At 42.2% G+C, this 26,394-nt stretch overlaps 1 protein-coding gene across 1 annotated transcript in view; it reads left to right on the top strand.

The window, feature by feature from the left end:
* The window catches only part of SELL (selectin L), a gene marked incomplete at both ends in the record, with an annotated part of 319,522 nt that overhangs the window by 265,203 nt on the left and 27,925 nt on the right, over positions 1 to 26,394 (top strand). The window contains one exon of the mRNA XM_082266317.1: positions 10,534 to 10,719. Coding sequence (XP_082122443.1) covers positions 10,534 to 10,719 — 186 coding nt within the window. The remainder of the gene's footprint in view (positions 1 to 10,533; positions 10,720 to 26,394) is intronic.

Below are 26,394 nucleotides of genomic sequence, written 5' to 3' on the forward strand. Positions count from 1 at the left end.
CACTGCGGCCCCGCTGTCAGATGGGAATGCCAGCAGCATGGCATCTACCAGCGTGCGCTTGTACTCGCGCATCTTGCGATCGCGCTCCAGTGAGTGAATTAAGGACGGTACGTTGTCCTTGTAACGGGGATCCAGCAGCGTGGCCACCCAGTAATCAGCACAAGTTAGAATGTGGGCAACTCGGCGGTCGTTGTGGAGACACTGCAGCATGTAATCGCTCATGTGTGCCAGGCTGCCCAGAGGCAACGAAAGGCTGTCCTCTGTGGGAGGTGTATCGTCCGTGTCCTCTGTATCCCCCCAGCCACGCACCAGTGATGGCCATGAGCTGGGCTGGGTGCCACCCTGCTGTGAACATGGTTCCATCTCCTCCTCCAGCTCCTCCTCCTCCTCATCCTCCTCATCCTCCAGAACTGTGCCCCTGCTGGACAATTGTGTCCCTGGCGTTTGTGTGTGCAGGAACCCACCCTCGGAGCCCCTTGCGAATGACTGCCCTGAAAGCCTTGGAAATGTTACCTCTTCATCCTCCTCCTCCTCCTCATCCTGTGCCACATCCTCTTCCATCATCGCCCGAATTGTTTTTTCAAGGAGGCATAGAAGTGGGATAGTTAAGCTGAGAACGGCGTCATTGCCACTGGCCATGTTGGTGGAGTACTCAAAACAGCGCAACAAGGCACACAGGTCTCGCATGGAGGCCCAGTTATTGGTGGTGAAGTGGTGCTGTTCCGCAGAGCGACTCACGCGTGCGTGCTGCAGCTGAAACTCCACTATGGCCTGCTGCTGCTCGCACAGTCTTTCCAGCATGTGCAAGGTGGAGTTCCACCTTGTGGGCACGTCAGATATGAGGCGGTGAGCGGGAAGGCCGAAGTTACGCTGCAGCGCTGCCAGGCGAGCAGCAGCAGGGTGAGAATGCCGAAAGTGCGCACAAACGGCCCGCACTTTCTGCAGCAGCTCTGACATATCGGGGTAGTTTTTAAGGAACCTTTGCACCACCAAATTCTGCACATGCGCCAGGCAAGGGATGTGCGTCAAACCGGCTAGGCCCAGAGCTGCTATGAGATTTCGCCCGTTATCGCACACCACCAGGCCGGGCTTGAGGCTCACTGGCAGCAACCACTCATTTGTCTGCTGTTCCATGCTCCTCCACAACTCCTGCGCGGTGTGTGGTTTGTCCCCCAAACAGGCAAGTTGTAAAACTAGTTAGGTGGACCTTGGCACAGATGGCGTTGCGCAGTGCACACCTGATTTTTTCCCCCACTTGGCTGTGCAGGGAAGGGATGGCTTGCCTGGAAAAGTAGTGGCGGCTGGGCACGACGTACTGTGGGACAGCCACCGACATAAGGTTTTTAAAACTGTGCGTCTCCACCAGACGGAATGACAGCATTTCAAAGGCCAATAATTTTGAAATGCTGGCATTCAGGGCCAGGGATCGCGGGTGGGAAGGGGGGTACTTCCTCTTCCTCTCAAGTGTTTGGGAGATGGAAAGCTGAACGCTTCCACGGGACATTGTGGAGATGGTTGTTGGTGACCCAGGTGGTGGTGTTGCTGACAGATCGTCTGTTTGCAGGGTGGCAGGTGCCGGTATCACTACAGATGTGGCTGGAGCGCCGAGACTGCAGCAGAAGAGGAAGCAGGATGAGCCAGAGACGTTTCTTGGTTTTGAAGGTGTGTACTCCACTGCAGCTCGTGCTTTGCACTTAGATGCCTGATCATGCAGGTTGTGCTCAGGTTGAGAAGGTTTATGCCTCGCTTCAAGCTCTGATTGCACAGGGTGCAAACCACTCGTGTCCTGTCATCAGCACATTTTCTAAAGAACTTCCACGCTAGAGAACTCCTTTGAGCTGACTTTGGTGCGCTCGTTCCCTTGCTGCGTTGGGCAGTAGCGGGCGTAGTGTCTAGGGCACGGCCGCTCCGCTTCTGAACCCTGCTCCCTCTTCTGCTGTGCTGGTGGCTCTGTGCGACCACCGCCTCTTCCTCCAAACTACTCAGGTCACCTGCATGACGTTCATTCCATGTGGGGTCGAGGACCTCATCGTCCTCCACATCATCTTCCACCCAGTCTTCACCCCTGCCCTCCTTGTCGGTCTCCACAATGCTGAACGCCGCAGCAGTTGGCACCTGCGTTTCGTCATCATCGGAGACGTGCTGCGATGATCCTTGCATGTACTCATCTTGAGAAATAAGTGGTTGGGCATCGCTGCACTCAATCTCTTCCACTTCTGGGGCAGGGCTAGGTGGATGGTCCTGGGAAACCCTGCTGACAGAGTCATCAAAAAGAAGAAGAGACTGCTGTATGGCTTGGGGCTCAGACTGCTTGCCTGATTTGCAAGGGGGTGAGGTGAAAGACGGTTGGACATCGGCTGCAGGTGCCAACTGTGACCTTTCTGCAGTAGACTGGGTGGGAGACAATGTGAAGGAACTGGAGGCACTGTCAGCAGCAAACCAATCTACTATCGCCTCCACTTGTTCTGGCCTCATCACTTCTAGGGGCGTATGATGCCCTACCAAATACTGATGCAGGTTCTGTCGCCTACTCACACTTGAGGAAGGTGTTTCACTTGTGCGTGTAGCTGGCACAGATCGACCACGTCCTCTCCTTGCAACAGGAGCTCTACCAGCAGCACCACGACCCAGGCCACGGCCCTTATTTGACGGTCTCCTCATATTTCTGTAATTTAAGATCTTGCCCTAGAAAGGTTTTTATTGAATAGCGGAATAGGAAATATGATCCAAAAAAGTGTATGTATCTCGCACGTACAAAACCACACTAGGCCCCAATTACTATTGTTTCTACCCCTAAAAGGTTGGATGAGGAGTAGGAGGAGTATGGAACAGACAGCACCCTCAAATCTTCAGAAGTATGAGATGAACCTCAAAAACTTGGAAAGGTGGATCTCACACGTACCGACACAGACTATCCCGCAATTCAATTGATCCTCTAAGGTTTTTATTAAATAGCGGAATAGGAAATATGATCAAAAAAAGTGTATGTATCTCGCACGTACACCACCACACTAGGCCCCAATTACTATTGTTTGTACCCCTAAAAGGATGGTTGAGCAGTAGGAGGAGGAGTATGGAACAGGCAGCACCCTCAAATCTTCAGAAGTATGAGATGAACCCCAAAAACTTGGAAAGGTGGATCTCACACGTACCGACACAGACTATCACGCAATTTAATTGATCCCCAAAGGTTTTAATTGAATAGCGGAATAGAAAATATGATCAAAAAGAAAGTGTATGTATCTCACACGTACACCATCACACTAGGCCCCAATTACTATTGTTTGTACCCCTAAAAGGATGGTTGAGCAGTAGGAGGAGGAGTATGGAACAGGCAGCACCCTCAAATCTTCAGAAGTATGAGATGAACCCCAAAAACTTGGAAAGGTGGATCTCACACGTACCGACACAGACTATCACGCAATTTAATTGATCCCCAAAGGTTTTAATTGAATAGCGGAATAGAAAATATGATCAAAAAGAAAGAAGTGTATGTATCTCACACGTACACCACCACACTAGGCCCCAATAACTATTGTTTGTACCCCTAAAAGGATGGTTGAGCAGTAGGAGGAGGAGTATGAAACAGGCAGCACCCTCAAATCTTCAGAAGTATGAGATGAACCCCAAAAACTTGGAAAGGTGGATCTCACACGTACCGACACAGACTATCACGCAATTTAATTGATCCCCAAAGGTTTTAATCGAATAGCGGAATAGAAAATATGATCAAAAAGAAAGTGTATGTATCTCACACGTACACCACCACACTAGGCCCCAATTACTATTGTTTGTACCCCTAAAAGGATGGTTGAGGAGTAGGAGGAGGAGTATGGAACAGGCAGCACCCTCAAATCTTCAGAAGTATGAGATGAACCCCAAAAACTTGGAAAGGTGGATCTCACACGTACCGACACAGACTATCACGCAATTTAATTGATCCCCAAAGGTTTTAATTGAATAGCGGAATAGAAAATATGATCAAAAAGAAAGAAGTGTATGTATCTCACACGTACACCACCACACTAGGCCCCAATAACTATTGTTTGTACCCCTAAAAGGATGGTTGAGCAGTAGGAGGAGGAGTATGGAACAGGCAGCACCCTCAAATCTTCAGAAGTATGAGATGAACCCCAAAAACTTGGAAAGGTGGATCTCACACGTACCGACACAGACTATCACGCAATTTAATTGATCCCCAAAGGTTTTAATCGAATAGCGGAATAGAAAATATGATCAAAAAGAAAGTGTATGTATCTCACACGTACACCACCACACTAGGCCCCAATTACTATTGTTTGTACCCCTAAAAGGATGGTTGAGCAGTAGGAGGAGGAGTATGGAACAGGCAGCACCCTCAAATCTTCAGAAGTATGAGATGAACCCCAAAAACTTGGAAAGGTGGATCTCACACGTACCGACACAGACTATCACGCAATTTAATTGATCCCCAAAGGATTTAATTGAATAGCGGAATAGAAAATATGATCAAAAAGAAAGTGTATGTATCTCACACGTACACCACCACACTAGGCCCCAATTACTACTGTTTGTACCCCTAAAAGGATGGTTGAGCAGTAGGAGGAGTATGGAACAGGCAGCACCCTCAAATCTTCAGAAGTATGAGATGAACCCCAAAAACTTGGAAAGGTGGATCTCACACGTACCGACACAGACTATCCCGCAATTTAATTGATCCCCAAAGGATTTAATTGAATAGCGGAATAGAAAATATGATCAAAAAGAAAGTGTATGTATCTCACACGTACACCACCACACTAGGCCCCAATTACTATTGTTTGTACCCCTAAAATGATGGTTGAGCAGTAGGAGGAGGAGTATGGAACAGGCAGCACCCTCAAATCTTCAGAAGTATGAGATGAACCCCAAAAACTTGGAAAGTTGGATCTCACACGTACCGACACAGACTATCACGCAATTTAATTGATCCCCAAAGGTTTTAATTGAATAGCGGAATAGAAAATATGATCAAAAAGAAAGTGTATGTATCTCACACGTACACCACCACACTAGGCCCCAATTACTATTGTTTGTACCCCTAAAAGGATGGTTGAGCAGTAGGAGGAGGAGTATGGAACAGGCAGCACCCTCAAATCTTCAGAAGTATGAGATGAACCCCAAAAACTTGGAAAGGTGGATCTCACACATACCGACACAGACTATCACGCAATTTAATTGATCCCCAAAGGTTTTAATTGAATAGCGGAATAGAAAATATGATCAAAAAGAAAGTGTATGTATCTCACACGTACACCACCACACTAGGCCCCAATTACTATTGTTTGTACTCCTAAAAGGATGGTTGAGGAGTAGGAGGAGGAGTATGGAACAGGCAGCACCCTCAAATCTTCAGAAGTATGAGATTGTGTTCACTGTACCCCACAAAGATTGTGTTCACTGCACCCCACAAAGATTGTGTTCACTGCACCTCAAAAAGGATTTTGTTCACTGCACCCCACAAAGATTGTGTTCACTGCACCCTAAAAGGATTTTGTTCACTGCACCCCAAAAAGATTGTGTTCACTGTACCCCCCAAAGATTGTGTTCACTGCACCCCACAAAGATTCTGTTCCCTGTACCCCACAAAGATTGTGTTCACTGCACCCCACAAAGGATTTTGTTCACTGCACCCCAAAAATATTGTGTTCACTGCACCCCAAAAAGGATGTTGTTCACTGCACCCCAAAAAGGATTTTGTTCACTGCACCCCAAAAAGATTGTGTTCACTGCACCCCACAAAGGATTTTCTTCACTGCACCCCAAAAAGATTGTGTTCACTGCACCCCAAAAAGGATGTTGTTCACTGCACCCCAAAAAGGATTTTGTTCACTGCACCCCAAAAAGATTGTGTTCACTGCACCCCACAAAGATTTTGTTCACTGCACCCCACAAAGGGTTTTGTTCACTGCACCCCAAAAAGATTGTGTTCACTGTACCCCCCAAAGATTGTGTTCACTGCACCCCACAAAGGATTTTGTTCACTGCACCCCAAAAAGATTGTGTTCACTGTACCCCCCAAAGATTGTGTTCACTGCACCCCACAAAGATTCTGTTCACTGTACCCCACAAAGATTGTGTTCACTGCACCCCACAAAGGATTTTGTTCACTGCACCCCAAAAAGATTGTGTTCACTGCACCCCAAAAAGGATTTTGTTCACTGCACCCCAAAAAGGATGTTGTTCACTGCACCCCAAAAAGGATTTTGTTCACTGCACCCCAAAAAGATTGTGTTCACTTCACCCCACAAAGATTGTGTTCACTGCACCCCACAAAGGATTTTGTTCACTGCACCCCAAAAAGATTGTGTTCACTGCACCCCAAAAAGGATTTTGTTCACTGCACCCCAAAAAGGATGTTGTTCACTGCACCCCAAAAAGGATTTTGTTCCCTCCACCCCAAAAAGATTGTGTTCACTGCACCCCACAAAGATTGTGTTCACTGCACCCCAAAAAGGATTTTGTTCACTGCACCCCAAAAAGATTGTGTTCACTGCACCCCACAAAGATTGTGTTCACTGCACCCCAAAAAGGATGTTGTTCACTGCACCCCAAAAAGATTGTGTTCACTGCACCCCACAAAGATTGTGTTCACTGCACCCCACAAAGGATTTTGTTCACTGCACCCCAAAAAGATTGTGTTCACTGCACCCCAAAAAGGATGTTGTTCACTGCACCCCAAAAAGGATTTTGTTCACTGCACCCCAAAAAGATTTTGTTCACTGCACCCCAAAAAGGACGTTGTTCACTGCACCCCAAAAAGATTGTGTTCACTGCAGCCCAAAAAGATTGTGTTCACTGCAGCTCACACACAGAAAAATGGATGTGGATCACTGACACCTGCCTATCTCCTATCCCACACCACACAGCAATATCGATTGTAGTTTGTAGAACACAGTTTCCCTAAAATTCAGCAGCAGCAGCCTCTCCCTAACAGGATTGAGAAGAGATCGTAGATCAGGATTGAGTGCAGAGTCACCCCACCCCCCACACAGCAATATCGATTGTACTTTGTAGAAGACACTGACCCTATAATTCAGCAGACTCTATCCCTAAAATGCCTACAACTCACCCTGCCTAAACACTCCGACCTGTCCCTCAATTCTATCCGGACACAAATGGTTTTTTTCCTGCCTGTCTTTCCCTAATCAGCAGCCAGCACGTTGATGTGTGCTCTGTCCCTGATCTAAGCAGCAGAATGAAGACGCTGCGGCTGCCTGGAACTTATAAAGACTTGGTCACATGCTTCAGACGGCCAATCACAGCTACTGAGACATTTGAAGGCATGGCTGGGATGGCTTAAGGCACACCAGTTAAACGATTGTTGATTGGCTGTTGAAAGCCCGCCATGAAAAGAGCGCCAAAGCATGCAAAACCCGGAAATAAAACGACCGAACACGGATTTTTACCCGAACATACAGTAAAGTGTCCGTGTCTGTGTTCGGGTACAAAAAATCCAATTATTCGGTACGAACACGAATAATACAGTCCGTGTTCGCTCAACACTAGAAATAAGTTAATAATCAAATCTGTCCAATGCATCCAATCCACATCCCTGGATTCATAATTAAATTGGATTTGAAGACTAAACGACTGGTCCCAGTGCTCATTAGTTGTCATATGGGGATATGGGACTTTCTAGGATTGGATACCCATAGTAAAAGAGGTAAGCACATATAATAAAATACAAAAGTTTTATTACAGAAAATTCATATTAAAATTCATCAAGACAGTACATGTATAATTACAAGATACAATACATATAGAGGTGGATGAATATATGTCGAGCAGGTGCCCTTTCATTCAACGCGTTTCGTGGACTGATTGAACAGACATCGCTTCATCAGGAATGAGGGCAATATACTCATCTTCCAACACTTTAATAATGTGAGAAAAAACACCAATAAGTTAAAAGGCACTACACAATATCTGAATAATAACATTGTTGTGCTCTCTACATTCACAAAACACTGTTTGCTTTAATTTCCAACAGCTTACCATACTTCATAGATATCAATAGCTTAAACAGACTCCAGTGGAACAATTCACCAAGATGGGTGGATCATGGCCTTAGCCGTATATCCTAGGGGGGCATGACATCTCCCCAGGGATTGGCCACAGATGTGCAGACTGGACCAGCCTATAAGTGCGGACTTATCCAACAGCAGGCATAGGAATTGGCACTTGGTCAACTCTAAATAAAATTTATATATATATATATATATATATAGAAAGTCAGTGAAAGGAATGGTCTCAAGGTATCAAAAACTTAATTGTCCATCATAATGCATTTTAATCATCTAGCTGGCATGTATGTGCAGCCGGATTTGGGGATCATATAAGTTATATCGCAAAAATGGAAATACCAAATATATGTGGAAGAAATGGGGATCATATAGGTTAAATCGCAAGAATAAAAATACTATCGGTCACTTTACAGGAGGTTAAGGCAATTTATGTAAGAACTGCCAATAGGCAGATCTAACCCATTGCACAAAACGACATACCAAGGGGGTCATTGATATCATAATTATCTCCCCACAAAGGAGGAATAGGTTCCTGCTTTATCCCCAAAATACTGCTAGTGACAGAGCTAAAAGTCTTTGAAGAATATCCCCAAATGAGCAAGCCATTCCATGCATGACTTCCATGCATCTATTTGTGCAGTCTCAGGCGCTAAGCACAGGCAGGCTCCCCCTAGTGGAGAGCTGTGCCTCTTTCGATCTAATGATCGGAGCCGCCGACGGCCGCTCTGTTCCCTCGCGGCGGCCGGAAGTGGCGTCATGCGCCCGCACCGGAAGTGGCGTTGGCGGGCTAGACGTCCCTTCCGGTGGGACCGGCTTATAGGTGGATTGCACGTGGAGGACGCCGTTAGCGGCTTCTCCTTGCTAATCACCACTCATGGCGGCAGTCTCTCTCTGGTAAGCACTGGAAGTCATGCATGGAATGGCTTGCTCATTTGGGGATATTCTTTAAAGACTTTTAGCTCTGTCACTAGCAGTATTTTGGGGATAAAGCAGGAACCTATCCCTCCTTTGTGGGGAGATAATTATGATATCAATGACCCCCTTGGTATGTCGTTTTGTGCAATGGGTTAGATCTGCCTATTGGCAGTTCTTACATAAATGGCCTTAACCTCTTGTAAAGGTATCCTATCCTAGAAAGTCCCACATCCCCATATGACAACGACTGAGCACTGGGACCAGTCAGTTAGTCTTCAAATCCAATTTAATATAGATAAATAAATTAAAACTAAAAACAGTCCATAAAAAACAATAGATAAAAAACAGTACTACAGAAAGTGTCAAGTGCTGAGGGCTGATAAGTGCTGATAAAAACTGCACAAAAAGTATACACAAAAAAACATTTAAGTGCTATAATTTGAAGGTGAATAAACAAATAAATAAAAAAATAAAAAAAATCAGTCCTTAATAGATAAATCCATGGAAAGTTCATATAGATGGTAATCCCAAACAAAACTTGGAAGTGAATGGTGAAGTGAAGGTACTCATGCTCCCCGCTCTCCCAGGACCGCACACACCAAAAGGAAGAACCCCTACAGGGGTATCACATCCCAATCACTAGGTGGATATGGCTGGTGCAGGTATGCCTGAGAATCCTAAGCTTGGCCATATGGACCACGGTAGCCAGTCAGTTTTAGAAGTCCCCAGCTGGATAGAAATACAAAGGCCACATAGTGTAATTCCGCGTTGGATACGTTTATTGTAAAAGATAATATAATACTTACAAACACAGTAGATAAAAAGCGGTGTCCAAACAGCATATCTGGAAAGCAAATACGTTCCACAGGGTTTCTTGTTAATGATGCCCCATTGCCTGGTTACCTTTTTGCATATAGAGGTGTGGAATGAACATAGTGTATGCTTCTGATGATGTCATATCGATGAAATGCATAGAGCGTCATTACGTTCCTTCCGCTTCTGGTCGGTGGAATGTATTTGCATTCTGGATGCGCTGTTCGAACACCGCTTTTTATCTACTGTGGGTTTTTTAAAACTATTGGGTTTTAAGAGGTGTTTTTCAGGGTTAAAAACGCTCTAACTGATAAAAGCTAAAAAACTTGGCTTTTCTGTGTTTATCAGCGTTTTTGAGCCGAAAGCTTTTGCGGGAGTATCGTTTTGCTAAAAAAAGCTAAAAAAAACGCTACAGTTGAAAAAAGCTAAAAAAAAAAAAAAAAAACGCTGAAAAACGCTACTGCAAAAAATCTGAAAAACTCCTTCTACAGCTACAGCTTTCTACTGGAGTTTTGATAACGTCCATTATGCCTGAGGCCTTATATTGTATGTTTGCTGCACAATAAGATGACATTAGTAATAGGTAAATGCATCAAGAAGCAATTTGTTTAATTTGTTTAACGCTGTGTTCATTTTTTTAACCAAAGAATAAATACATATTTCATTCTTATCTTATTTAAAAGAGCCATTCTACTGAAGTTCAATTAGAACACTGTAACTAATGAACTGACAATTAAACTCTATCTGTACTCTTTTGCAGCTATACAGTGTCCACATTTGCTAATTGAACCACCAATGCGTATGAACTGTGTCCATCCTTGGGGAGATTTCAGTTTTGATTCCGTCTGCCACTTTGAATGTCTTGATGGATTTTTCCTTAATGGAACTGATAGAGTCCAATGTCTTTCTTCTGGGAACTGGAATGAAGCACTTTCAAAATGTTCAGGTACTGACATTAAGAAACAATTATAAAAAGGATCCTGTTTATGACAAAAATATGTACCTCTAACTGAAATAATGAGAGTTTTTTTTTTAAGCTTGTGGTATAAAGCTTGTGTAAAATGATTTCACCAAAAAAGAACAATTACAAAACATATGAATAATACATGCGTCTAATTTCACTATGTGGCTGTGGTTGAAGCATTTTTCAGGCACGTTTTGCTGTGCATTTTTAATTTTTAAACCCGCATTTTTGATGCATTTTTGCATGCATTTTTTGTGGTTTTTGTATGTCGCTTTAAAAACATTGTATATAGCTGGTTGCAAAGGAGCGGGCCAATAAGCTGGCCGCCGTGTCCTTAACAATCAATGATTTAACAGCTGTCAGCGGTGACAACTGAATATAGAAAATATATATATTTGTCGGCTATAAAACCATTTGGGTCTGCTATGGATTTGGAGGGGACCCCCCATGCCAAAATAAAAAAAAATCATACCAGACCCTTTTCCGAGCAGGCAGCCCGGCAGGTCAGGAAAGGGAGGGTCAAGCGAGCACCACCCCCCACCCCCCCCCGAACTCTACCAGGCTGCATGCCCTCAACATGGGGGTGCTTTGGGGCAGGGGGAGCACCTTGTTCCCATGTTGATGGGGTCAAGGGCCTTTTCCCCACAACCCTGACCGGTGGTTGTTGGGATCTGCGGGCAGGGGGCTTATCATAATCTAGAACCCCCGTTTAGGAAATGGGGCCCCTTGATCCAACCCCTCCCTATGTGAATGAGTATGGGGTACATTGTACCCCTACCTATTTACCAAAAAAAAGCAGTGTAGTGTTACAATAAACAAGATATGGTTTTTGAGAGGCCCTTTATTAAAAATGAAGAATGTCCCTCATCGTAGCTCGATGTCTTCCTTCTCCGCTTCCTCCACAGATGTCTTCTTCCTCTGCCGCTGACCCACTGAAAAAATAAAACATGGGGACAAGGTGACAAAGCACCCGGAAAAGGGCCTGGTATGCATTTGGGAGGGGCCCCACGTTGTTTCTTCTCAAATTTTTAGCTGCCAATTTACATAGTTACATAGTTTGTGAGGTTGAAAAAAAAAGACATCAGTCCATCCAGTTCAACCCATGATGTGTTTGTGGGTTTGCTGTTAACCGTACATTGTATACCCCTGTATGTTGTTGTCTTTAAGGTGCCCATCTAATAGTTTTTTGAAACTATCGATGCTCCCTGCTGATACTACGGCTTGTGGATAAGAATTCCACATCCTTACTGCTCTGATAGAACCCTTTACGTATTTTAAGGTTAAACAGTTTTTCCTCTAGTTTTAGTGAGTGGCCACATGTCTTATTGTATACCACAAACAAAGTTCAAGCGCCAGTCCTACATGCAATTTCCATGTTGTATCTTGACCCCCAAAGTTATAAACTGGTGAAGACTATGCTCCAAGTGCGCCACGGTCGCCTAATCCTTAACACAGGATGGTGTATGCAGATAGTTAAACAAAAGAGAAGGATGGCGCTCAGGTGTGCACTTGTGATGAAAAAAGTACAAATGTGACCTCAGAGAATGGTCTTTGTGAAGGGCCTCAAAAGTTTAATAAACTCATACAATAAAAACTATTAAATCAATGGAAATACTTCCAAACCGGACTCTGGAGCCTCTGGATCTCCTAGGGAGCTGTGGGAATCCCTGGTGGTAATCGTGGGACTCGCAATAACATCAGGTGGCTCAGATGAAAAAAGATGCTCCCTGATAGAAGGATGGAACTTCCGATGGTAGTTGCTCACGCGGTTCAGTGTAGCAGCCGCACACAGAACCGTGTGAGCCACTACCATCGGAAGTTCCAGCCTTCTATCAGGGAGCATCTTTTGGAAGTAATTCCATTGATTTAATAGGTTTTATTGTTTGAGTTTATTAAACTTTTGAGGCCCTTCACAAAGACCATTCTCTGAGGTCACATTTGTACTTTTTCCATCACAAGTACACACCTGAGCGCCATCCTTCTCTTTTGTTTAACATGTCTTATTGTATTCCCTTTCTCTGAATAGTTTGTTCCCTATGCTAGGGTCATCACCAGTACAGTATTTGTACATTGATATCATATCACCCCTCAAGCGTCTCTTCTCCAGAGAGAATAAGTTCAATGCCTGTAGTCTTTCCTCATAGCTGATGTCCTCCATTCCCCCTCATTATTTTTGTTGCCCTTCTCTGGACTCTCTCCAGTTCCAGCACATCCTTTCTGAGGACTGGTGCCCAGAACTGGATGGGATACTCCAGATGTGGCCGGACCAGAGTCTTGTAGAGTGGGAGAATAATCTCTTTATTTCTGGAGTGAATCCCCTTTTTTATACATCCCAGTATTTTGTTGGCTTTGCATGCAGCAGCTTGGCATTGCATGCCACTGTCAAGCCTGTTGTCCACTAGTACCCCCAGGTCCTTTTCCATCTTAGATTCACCCAGAAGTTCCCCCCTTAGTGAGTAGCTTGCTTTCGTGATTCTCACGCCCAAGTGCATTACTTTCAATTTTTCAACATTAAACCTCATCTGCCATGTAGTTGCCCACCCCATTATTTTGTTCAGGTCTGCTTGTAAGGTTTTCACATCCTGCATAGAAGATATTGGCATGCTTAGTTTAGTATCATCCACAAATACCGAGATTGTGCTGGATATCCCCTCCTCTAGGTTGTTTATGAATAAATTAAACAGGATTGGTCCCAGGACAGAACCTTGGGGGACCCCACTTTCTACACCTGCCTGATCTGAGTGCTCCCCATTAATCACCACCCTCTGTACTCTCCCCTGGAGCCAGTTCTCTATCCAGGTACTCACCCTATGGTCCATACCTACATACCTTAGTTTATACAGTAAGTGTTTGTGGGGAACTGTGGGGAAGTCCAGATACACCACATCCACAGGTTTTCCTTTGTCTAGATGGCAACTCACTTCATTGTAGAAGGTTAATAGATTGGTCTGGCAAGAACGATTTTTCATGAATCCATGCTGATTACTACTAATAATACCGTTTTCATTACTAAAGTCTTGTATGTAGTCTCTTAACATCCTCTCCAAAATCTTGCAGACTACAGATGTTAGGCTGACAGGTCTATAGTTACCCGGGATATATCTCGGCCCTTTTTTAAATATTGGTACCACGTTGGCTTTTTTCCAATCAGCTGGCACCATACCCGTCTGTAGACTATCCTTAAAGATCAAGAATAATGGGCTGGCTATCACCTGGCTGAGCTCTTTAAGAACCCTCGGGTGCAATCCATCCGGCCCCGGTGATTTATTTATGTTCAGTTTCTCTAGTTTAGTTCATGGCGATACTTCCTGAGGTGTATTATTTAGTTTAGCATTACAAGCTGGTTTAGTGTAGCCCCCAATTCTTTTGTGAAGACCGAAGAGAAGAAATTATTTAACACTTCGCCTTCTCTCTGTCCTCTGTGGCCAGCTTCCCTTCATTGTCCTATATGGGGCCAATGTGTTCTGGCCTCGCTTTCTTACTATTTATATACTTAAAGAATTTCTTGGGTTTTTTTTTTACTCTCTTCCGCTATATGTCTCTCTCGTGTTTTATTTTAACCGCCTTGATTTCGCCTTTACATTCCTTATTGCACTCTTTGTAATGCTTGAATGCTGCCAATGACCCCTCAGCCTTGTAGGCTTTTCTTTAGTATTAATATGCATTTTTAAGTTGGAGTGAATTATTTTCTTTACATTCAGCTGTCAGGAGGGAACCCCACTGACAGCTAATGACTCATCGATTGTCACAAACGTGGCAGACAGCTTCCTAAACCACTCGTTAGCAACCAGCTATATACAGTGTTTTTAAAGGGGAAAATAAAAAAAATGCTTTAAAAATGCAACACTTGGGTTTCTGGTGCGACTCCATTGAAGTGTATTACACACAAAACGCAATCTGCTGCAGGAAAAAAAGTCCCCGTCCCTTCCAAAAATGCACCAGCTGAAAAACAGATAGAATAGATGTGAATGTGTACCGTAGGAAACCATGCTAAATGGACTGTAGGGCATTTCTGCAAAATGAAAAATGCACAAAAAAGCACATAGATGTGAACGTAGGGTAAAGAGCGAGATTTACCAAAACTGGTGCACACAGAATTTGGTGCAGCTATGCATAGCAACCAGTAAGTTTCTAGGTTTTATTGGCAAGCCTAATTGAATAAGCTGAAGTTAGAAGCTGATTGGTTAATATGCACAGCTGCACGAGATTCTATGCGCACCAGTTTTAGTAAATCTCCCCCAATGCGTCTCATGTGTTTCTTTACATTTGGTGGAGTGTAAGCTTTAAGCTTAATGTCAATCACTCAAATGTAGCAGTGTAGTTGAAACACAATTGGTAAAGGTAGTAGTACTGTAATAGGAAGCAAAGCTAACTTTGGTTGCCAGTGCTTTTTTTGCTGGGACATCTCAAAAGCAAATGAGAACTGCTTGCCACTTAAAACGGCAACAAATAAAAATGGTACAGTGCCTTGAAAGTGAAAGATGAAAGGTGAAAATAAAAACTTCAAATGTTGATCTTTGCAGTCTTTGAGATATTCAAATATAACAAAACAAATGAATAGGGCACACTTTATAGTGTAGAAAAAAATTGAGAAAAAGTAAAAATTGCACTTACAAACAACAAATTTGAATCAAGATATAATCAACACAGCGTGAAGGTCCAAACCCTATTTACACATTAGGTCTCAGACTCTCCCGTACTGTTAGGTATTGACTTAACTGCATTGCCTGTGCTTGTCTCTACTTTCTCTTTCTCTCCTTTTCTTCCTCTCTTTCCTTTCTACTTACCTGTCTCTCTTCATTAGAGTTATGATCGCTTTATGGTTGCTCTTTGACCTCATAACTACTCTATTCATCATTGTTACACATAAGTGTTCACCATGATATGTTTGTTTTCGCAACAATGCGAAATGGTATTGGCTACCCAGTTAATTGTAACCCACGAGTCTCACACCTATCCATGTATTTTGCTTATTGTTTCCTTTTTTTGTGGCATTTCTCTGTTAAGTTGGAAAAATCCCAATAAAAAGTATTTAAAAAAAAAAAAAGACATATCAACCTAAGCACATCTTCATATGGAGTGTCAGATTATCTCTATGGTGCTCCGTCCACTTACTATACGGCTGGCATGTGGTGTGATGGCCAGGTGGAAAAGAAACCAGAGAGAATACTAGCAGCTTGTGGACTTAGTGCTAAAAGTAGATTAAGGGAGCACATAAACTCTCCTCATGCCAATACCCATGAGACCAGAAGAGAGGAAAAATAAAAATAATAAGGCAAATATTACAAAGCAAACAAATGCTGACTTCCCAGATGACTATTGACTACAGATACAAAAAAAAAAAAAAAAACAATTAGGAAGGTTAGTGGCTATAAATCCAACATACAAATGATAATACTTAAAAATAAATATAAAACAAAATCAAAATTACCAATATTATGAAAGTCAAACATATATACCAAGGTATTTGCATTTTATATATTGATAATAACAAAATATGTGCAATTTGCATGAAATATTAATATAAATAGAAACAATAAATGTCTGTGCACCCCCCTATTGAGTAAATGTAATAGGGTGTAGTGGGGCAAAAATGGCACTAGATGTCATGCAAACACAAAAGCCATCATTGAAAAATACCTGCAAAGCAAAAAGATACAAAGTAATTTTCCAAAATAAATATTCACAGAGAAATAAAGCAACCATAACTACATCCAAAACAAAGGAAAACATATAATAAAAAATAACAATAGAGGTAAAATAAAATGACAAATCTATACAGGGGTGTACATAAAATCAGAAATAAAACATAGACCAAGAATAAATATGGAAAATATTTGTCAGCGCCAAAGTTATATTCAATAATTAGTGAGTAAAATTCAGTAATATGAGTTCAGCGGCATGCAAAACAGTGAAAATATACCAACACTAACAGTGATCAATCGATAACAGTGATCAATCAAATAAAACATAATAAAGTCCACTTGGACTTTATTATGTTTCATTTGATTGATTGCTTTTATCATGATTTGTTATGACACACTTAGTTTGTGATTTAATCATCACTTATTACAGCGCTGCAACCTTTTTTATCGATAGACCACGAATACCATTAATATAATAAACAAATTTGTGTTCCTAACTCTTTATTAAGACCATCTATGTAATCCCCTTTAAAAGACTTTTACCAATGGAAACTTTTTTTTTTTTTTTTTGCTAGTAAATACCTTAATTTCTGCTTTATTCCTCCTCTCCTCACTTCTGGGTCCGATCGGCAATGACGTCATTCGGCGATTCGCAGTGTGTGCTGGGATGTATTCTATTCCAGAAATCTCGCAGTATTACCCAGGAGCTGAGCTGTGCTGTGTGTATTCAGGCCGTGACCTGCCCCGCCTCTGCCCCGCCTCCTCTCAGTGAGTTGTACTGTATGCATTGTATTCAGGATGTGCTCTGCTCCGCCTCCGCCCCGCCTCCTCTCAGTGAGCTCAGTGAGGATATAATGATTTCAGTCCTCGCTCACTGAGAGGAGGCGGGGCGGAGGCGGGGCAGAGAACGGCCTGAATACAATGCATACAGTACAACTCACTGAGAGGAGGTGGGGCAGAGGCGGGGTGGAGGCGGGGCAGGTCACGGCCTGAATACACACAGCACAGCTCAGCTCCTGGGTAATACTGCAAGATTTCTGGCATGGAATACATCCCAGTACACACTGCGAATCGCCGAATGACGTCATCGCCGATCTGCACCCGGAAGTGAGGAGAGGAGGAATAAAGCAGAAATTAAGGTATTTACTAGCAAAAAAAAAAAGTTTCCATTGGTAAAAGTCGTTTTAAAGGGGATTACATACATCTATGTAATCCAACGTATTAAAAATGGGTGGAACTCCGCTTTAAGTCTGATATAGAACATTCCAAATTTAAACCTCTGATAGCCTTCTATCTGACTCACAACAAGAGACTATTCATCACAGTTTCTTGTGAAATTGCGCTTTATGATTTGATGAAAAAGTGCAAAAAGGAAGAACTTACTCATAACTTCCATAACGGATTTTCAATTCCCAGCAACCTATCCAATTCTGTAAAACTTAAGACATTAAGAGAAAATACTAACCTAATAATTAAGAACAGTAATGGAGAAGGCATTGTGGCACAAACTAGAAAGACTATATAGCAGAAAGTTAGCTCCTCCTTAGTGAAACCTAAACTTATGAAGAAAGCAAAAGAAGTGTGCAGCGCTAAGTTGAAAATATCCAAATGAATATGGACTAAAATAACAGAGATCCAATGTCAATACTGTAGTGCATATGGATATAATCACATGCAGAAGAAAGGATCCCCTGGAACATGAGTAGAAAACAGTCACCAGTGGTGAATCCCTTAAATAAACAGTCCAATAGGTGGATGGTAGCTGATAGCCAGTGTGTAACACTGCAGAAGGAGCCTTCACCAACACCCAAATGTGCAGCAGCTTACCAGAAGGTGTAGATCCCATGACAGAGATCCACAATAGCTCAGATCTCATCCAATATCACTGGGCATGATTCCCAACAGCTCAAATGGTCTCCACTCTCATTGGGCATAATCCCTATCCAGATGGATAGAACGTATGTGCTCAAAGGTATACCCCTTGCAGGCCTCGATAGCAGAAATAATCACCGCCAGTCAATGGTAGATGCAAAAAATGACAGGAAGGAACAGTTAAAACCAGATAAGTGCAGCACAGCGTGGGTCCCATGAAGATAATCCCCTTGTGTAGTGGGTACTGGTATGGATAGCAGAGCCTGACCTCAGCCAGAATCTCTGGGCTATTGTGGATCTCTGTCATGGGGATCTACACCTTCTGGTAAGCTGCTGCACATTTGGGTGTTGGTGAAGGCTCCCCCTGCAGTGTTACACACTGGCTATCAGCTACCATCCACCTATTGGACTGTTTATTCAAGGGATTCACCACTGGTGACTGTTTCCTACTCATGTTTCAGGGGATCCTTTCTTCTGCATGTGATTATATCCATATGCACTACAGTATTGACTTTGGATCTCTGTTATTTTAGTCCATATTAATTTGGATATTTTCAATTCAGCGCTGCACACTTCTTTTGCTTTCTTGTCTATTAGATGCCATTTAACAACTTATTGTGCTAGCTGCTATCATAAGTATTTTATTAATATTGTTCTTTTAATCAAGCGCAGCAAAACACTGTATACATAAACTTATGAAGGTGGACAGAACCCTAGCTTCAAGAATTCTCAGTAAATAAGAGAATAAACTTCTCAACATATTACATTCATCTGTTTTATACTACTATCATATCCCTAAAATGTATAGGAATATTGATAATCCAGTTGGCCACCCAGTCAAGGCCCCCTCTTCCCCCCTCACACAAAACAGGATCTTACTCCCCCCCCCGCAATGATCTCCTCCCCACTAGATATCCCCCCCCCCAGCAAACCCCTGCCCCAGTATAATGCTCCCCCTCTATAAGACATCCTCTTGCAAAGATTCTCTCCCCAGAAGTCCTTCCCTGGTTTCTTCTTTGTCACATGACACACTAAAGCTGAGGAGACTCTGAGTTTTTGCTACGATTTGAAGTCTGTGCTGTGAGTTAAAGGGTACAGGAAATTGGCATTGTCATGGGAGATACAAGGCATATGCCCTGTCCCTGGCATATGCCCTGGGTTCCTGCAGCTAGCGATAACCCTGACCTTTATGGTTACTTTTTGCTTCTCTGTATATATTTCTTTTTGGAAATTGATACTTTTGGGTTAATTCATAAATAATTTTGTATAGCCTTTTTCCCGGTGACAATGCATACAAACTAATGTAAATAGGCTATATCCTGTGCTTATCAAATGTAAGCTATTGCTTTTAAACGAAAATTAATGGCTAAGTATCATAGGAAGTTATCAAGTGGCTAATTTTCGAATTGTATTTACATGACATCTAAGGTCTTTTCTGCACTAAAAGAAAACCCTTTAACCATTTAATCACCGGAAAGGTTTTACCCTCTTCATGTCCAGGCCATGTTTTGCTATTCAGCACTGCACTATTTTAACTGCCAATTGTTTGGTCACGCAGCACTGTACACAAATTAAATTTATATCATTTTTTTCACACCAACAGAGGTTTCTTTTGGTGGCATTTATTCACCACTGAACTTTTTTATTTTTCACTATATAAACAAAAAATCCCGAAAGGTTTGAAAAAACACATTTTCTTTGTTTCTGTTCTAACATTCACAAAGAATCTTTCTTCATAAATTTAAGCTAATATGTAGTCAACTACATTTTTTGGGTTCAAATAACCCAAATCAGTATATATTATTTAGTCTGTGTGAAAGATATAGAGTCTACAAATTTTGGTATACAGTATACTGTATGGTATTGATTGTATTATAACATAACTCACATCCAAGTAGTCTACATGTTCCCTACGCCAATTAAACTGAAGGTTTATGTTGTTATTATTCTGATTAAGGTCCACAGTAAATGCTTTTAAGGCGTGTTAATCTCCAACCCAGATGAAAAACAGGTCATCAATAAACCTTCTGTAGAAGAGCAGTTCCTCTCTTCTCCTACTGAAAATTAACCTATCCTCCCACTCGCCCATGAAGAGATTCGCAAAGCTGGGCGCAAATTTAGGGCCCATAGCTACTCCCCTCTTCTGGGTATAGAAGGTCCCATCATACCAGAAGTAGTTGTGGGATAAGCAAAAGTCCAAAATCATACTTAGGAATCTATTCTGAACGAAAGGTAGGTCATCTCTCTGACTGAGGGCCCAATTCAGGGCCAACATCGCATCATTGTTTTAGATGTTGGTATACAAAGACGGGACATATGCAGTTACAAGGCACACCTGAGATTGAGATGATATCTCTACTGTCCTTAGCAACTGCAGAAAATCTTTGGTGTTCTTTAAGTATGCTTTTGTTACTACAACACTCATCTGCAAGAATCTGTCTAAATATTGCCCCAATCTTGATGTGACCCTATGCCATTCACTATAGGTCTGTGGCTGGCAGATTTACAGGATCTTTATGGATTTTTGGCAGAGTATATATGGTGGGGATGCGGTTAAAGCTGGGATTCAATAATCTTTTTTCTTTCTTAGTTAAAATTCTTGATTGATAACCATATTCCACTAAATTACGCAGATCTTTCCGATATACATATGTGGGATCTCTCTCCAATGGAGTATAAGTGTGCCTATCTGCCAACATTTCTTTTAATTGGGAATGGTAAAATTCCTTCCCTAAAATAACCACACCCCCTCCTTTGTCTGGGGTCTGATTATTACTGTATATCTTTTCTGTCTTCAAGGGCTTTGATGCCCTCTTCAACATATCTTTGGTTCCCTCCAAAATCCCTCGTTGGGAGCTTGGGAAGGGTTGGGGGGCCGACCCCACCATGGTCTGCCTCCTCTCCCTCTTCCCCTTCCCGACCTCCCCTGCCTAAAAAAGGACATGAATACAATAGTTTGATCACTAGTAGTGTTGAGCGAACACGGACTGTATTATTCGGGTTCGTACCGAATAATTGGATTTTTGTTACCCGAACACGGACCCGAAAACTTTACTGTATGTTCGGGTTTAAAATCCGTGTTCGGTAATTGTATTTCCTGTTTTGTATGTAATGGCGCGCTTTTAATGGCGGGCTTTCAACAGCCAATCAACAAGCGTTTAACTGGTGTGCGCCATCACAGCCATGCCTACTAATGTATTAGTAGCTGTGATTGGCCATCTGAAGCATGTGACCATGTCTTTATAAGTTCGAGAGCCCCAGCGCGCTGCGTCACTCTGCTGTAGTTTAGGGAGAGAGCACACATCATATGTGCTGGCTGCTGATTAGGGACAGACAGTGAAAAATTGTATTGTGTCCGAAAAGAATGCAGGGACAGGTTGGAGTGTAGGCAGGGAAAGTTATTTGAGCATTTTAGGGATAGGCTGGAGCGATTAGGCAGGGACAGTCTACATCGCTTTTGCTGTGTGGGGGGTGGTGCAGTGAACGATCTTTTTGAGCATTTTAGGGACAGGCTGCAGAGATTAGGCAGGGACAGTCTACATCGATTTTGCTGAGTGGGGGGTGGTGCAGTGAACAATTTTTTGCCCTCACTTGAGCCCACTGAGGAGGAGGAGGAGGAGGAGGGAGAAAAAAAATCTATTTTTTATCAGTCTGTTGTGTGCAGCGTTCAGCTATATTTTACTACAGATTGCTGTTCTAATCTGCTATTTAAAAATTACAAATTTAAAGGGGATTTTTTTTAAGAGCACTTGCCATGCTCTTAACTACATTTTGCTGCCATTTGCAGCACTCTAGCCCTTTCCATTGGTGTTTTAGAGCCATTTTAGTGCCTGAAAGTTCGGGTCCCCATTGACTTCAATGGGGTGCGGTGTCCGGGTAAAGTTCGGAAAAAGTCCGGGACACGGACCCAGACTTTTTTTTCAAGTTCAGCAGAACACGCCGAACACGGACATCCAGGTGTCCGCTCAACTCTAATCACTATCAATAAAATAAATATTTAGCACACGAGTAACAATATTACACCAGAGAAGGGAAAGACTTGAAAACATTAAAATTACGTCTTAACTGGTATGTGAAGGGCCTTTCAGAGGAACTAAGGCACTAGCAATAAACATAAACAAACCAATAAACAAAAAGTGCAGCGCTAATAGAAATAAAAACATTAATATGACATGATTGTAAAGATGATCATAATAAAATTAATAAATAAGGATAATACATAAACAAATTCATATAATGTCCATAGAAAATGATCAGATCCAGGAGTAAAAAGGGGGTAGATGACACCACCAATCACAGAGGAACCAGAAACGGATAGTGCGAGAGGGTGACTGGAAAACCAGGAGGAAAGCTTCACACCCTATGTGAAACGGTAATCTCCTTACCAGATCAAGGTTTTCCTGGCCATGAATCATTGGTTGGGACTTGCTGTCAGGCTTCCACTATGTACAATGACAATGGGTGCCTGCTGAGGAGGCGCGCCCTAAACCCAGTAGTAGGCAGCAAAGTATGGTTTCCCCGCTTTGCCTACGCCGCTGACTGCCTGCCCTATCGTCTGACATTCCTTAAATTGCCAAGGGGCAGAGTCACCCCGTGACGTTAGAGGGTCCCCCAACCCCCTTGTGACATCATCGACCCAGCATGCCCCTGTCAGTGACGTCACAAGGCTTCACAGTCCTCTCCTTAACAACCAGCTATTCTTCACACAGAATTTAATTAGGTTATATACATCTCAGAATAGCCCAAAATTTTTCCGAATTCACATTTAGACTGAAACGAATTGCAGAAGTCTAGTTCTGTTTGCGGGGGCTGGGCAACTGTGTTTGCCATAATTAACTCTGTCTGTACTGCGCAGGCAGATCTTCATTATCAAAGAGGTGTAGAGGCTGACCTTCTTGCATTGTTGTTATGAGGACAGACTTGGGACAGGCTCACTCTAACATTGTTAAGAAAACATTGCAGTCAGCCATGACACCTCTGGAGAAACATCTAAAAAGGTAAGAATCATTTTTAAAAACATGAGAGAACACATAGGAAACAATGAGAACACATAAGACACATATAGCAGGGTTTTCTAAAATTTGACAGCAAAAGTGGAAATACTCTTTAAATTTTGATAGTTGCCCAGTTCTGTAACACTAGTACTTGCTTTATATTAGTCTTGGGTTGTTTTGTAAGAACTTGTAGATGTATTTACTATGTTATTTACTAATGAAGTATAATGATAAAATAATTGATAAAGTCCAGCACTCGCTGCATCCTACATCTAATAAAAAAGGTAGGTTGCTGCATCACCCTGTAACCTCTATTAACCACATAACGACCGCCAGCCACAGTTTTACTGCAGCAGGCAGCCGCTCCAGGGCAAAGCGACGTTATGTTACGTAGCTCGCTCAGGAGACTCTAGGGGGCGAGCGCGCTGCCGGCGGCGTGCTCTCGCCCCCCTTTGTTAGCTGGGGAGCCAGTGCATGTGACCGGCAGCTCTGATGGCCGCCGGCCACTTGCGATCTCCCGCAGCAGAGAGAAGGACAGACGGCTGATGTAAACACAGCCGTCTGTCATTCTCCCTGAAGTGATCACAGAGGCTATGTGATCCTGCTATATAGGATCGCATGTCTCTGTGATTACTTCACAAGCCACGCCCCTGACAGTTAGAATCACACCCTTAGGGGCACATTTAACCCACTGATCACCAGTAATGTTAACCCCCTTCCCTGCCAGTGTCATTTTTACAGTAACAGTGCATATTTTTAGCACTGATTACTGTAGTAATGTCACTGGTACCCCCAAAAGTGTCAAAATGTCAGTTAGGGGTCAAATTCGCAATGTCGCAGTCCCGCAAAAAAAATCGCAGATCGCCGCCATTACTAGTAAAAAAAAAAAACAATAAAAATGACATAAATCTTTCTCGTAGTTAGTAAACGCAATAACTTTTGCGCAAACCAATCAAAATACACTTATTGTGATTTTTTTTTTACCAAAAATATGTAGCAGAAAACAAATTGGCCTAAAATGTTAAAAAATTAAGATTTTTACATTTTTTTTTTTTTTGAGAATTTCATATAAAAGACTGTGAAAAATATTGTAATTTTTTCAAAATTGTAGCTTTTGTTTGTTTATAGCGCAAAAAATCTAAATCGCACAGGTGATCAAATACCACCAAAAGAAAGCTCTATTTGTGGGGAAAAAAGGATGCCAAATTTGTTTGGGTACAGCGTCGCACGACCGCGCAATTGTCCGTTAAAATAACGCAGTGCCGAATCGCAAAATAGGGCCTTGTCATTGAGTAGCCAAATCCTCCGGTACTTAAGTGGTTAAAGAAAATTCAATATAAATTGCGACTTCATAATTGTGTTAATTGTAATTAACTGTACACATTTTCCTGGTCATGTTTCATGAATGCAGTTCACAATACAATAAACAGTAATGGTCAGTACATTCAAGACATAACTGTAAATGAATACTTAGGAAAACAAACCTTAAAAGGTAATTTATGGAGCCAACTGTTTCTGTTAACTTTCAGTTACTAAACATCTTATAGAAACATCTGTATCCTGCTTCCTGATATTAAACTTACTACTGTCGCTAATTACCGATACTGAAATTTCCTAAACTTGCTAAGTAAACATAACATTTTAATTTTCCTTTCTAAAGAATTTGTAAAAACAAAACATATTTCTGATTACTTCCAGAGAAAAACGTTTTTGAGTTTTTATTGTCCTCTGTGGATGCGTTCCCTGGATCACAATGAATAGTATTAGCAGTTAATGAAAAAAGGTCTACAAGCTTTTCAATGAACACAATTCTGATTGAATTATATTTAGCGTTTGGGGAAATTATTTCCTATTTCAGCCCTCATACCGTTAAACGGTATGAGGATCAAAGCAAGCCTGTCTATTTGTCAAAAAGTGTTAAAAAGTTAAAAAATTATATACTGTATTTTCTGGCGTATAAGACTACTTTTGAACCTCAAAAAAATCCCCCAAAAATGGGGGGTTGTCTTATACGCCGAGTATAATATCGCCAAGGTAATCTAAGTATAAGTATTACCGGTAGATCATGTAATAGGGGGGTCGTCTTATACGCCCAGTCGTCTTATACGCCGGAAAATACGGTATATATATTTTTTTTTTTTTGGAGGGGGGGGGGGTTTGGGTAGGGGACAAGCTTTTCTTTTGGCAGAATTACAAGCGGATGAATTAGAAAAATAAAAACATTTTCTATGACTAGTTTTAGTTTTTTTTTTTAGTTTTAAGTTTTTACTTTTAAAGTAGTTTTACTGTAAATTAAAAGTATACATTTTATTCTAGTTAGTAAAAGCTAGTTAATAAAACCGTAAATATCATCACAACTACTTTGTGCATCCAGGTGGATTATACCATGTTTTTTCAGGACAAATTGGGCTTTCATTTGGTGGTAAATAGTAATGGATATCTTATGATTTTTTTTTTTTTTATTATCAAAGGAAAATTGGGCCAAAATAGTAAAAAAATAAAAAATTTGCTGTATAATTCCTGCTACCATAACCTACCACCAAAGAAAAACCCACAATAAATTCTCCTGTTCCTGATGATCACAATGTTAGCACATGCAGCATGTGTATGTTAGATGTTGTTTGTACCCGTAGAACAGCCCAGAAACAAACAATAGTGCACAATTTGTTTTTATCCTACCTAAGACACACTGACAATAACTGACACTGATACTAATTAACCAGTCCTGGACCGCCCCATGTAATATACTGCATCAGGTACAGGTACGTGATTCGCACCCGCGAGGTACAGGTAAGTGATTTGCACCCGCGACTAGGGGGTGTGCTCTCCCATGGTCTCCGCGGCGATCGGATTAGGTTCAGAACCGATCAGTCATCAGGTCCAGGCCAAAAATGTATGGCCTGGACCTGCTGATCGGTTCTGACCAATGGAAGAACCTTCTGTGCCTGTGTAATGTAAACACAGGCACAGGAAATTATATTTCCCCTCCTGGAGCCCTTTTCAGTTCCAGCAAGCGAGGAGAGAGCATCTGCTGTGAGTACACAAGCACTACATTGACACCAGGACACATAGGCACATATTTTATCCCCTGATCACCCCCCCCCCCCCCAATTAACCCTTTCACTCCATGTCAGTCTCACCAAGTA

This window comes from Pelophylax lessonae (genome assembly GCF_965119305.1).
Source record: "Pelophylax lessonae genome assembly, chromosome: 8".
Taxonomy (NCBI): Eukaryota; Metazoa; Chordata; class Amphibia; order Anura; family Ranidae; genus Pelophylax; species Pelophylax lessonae.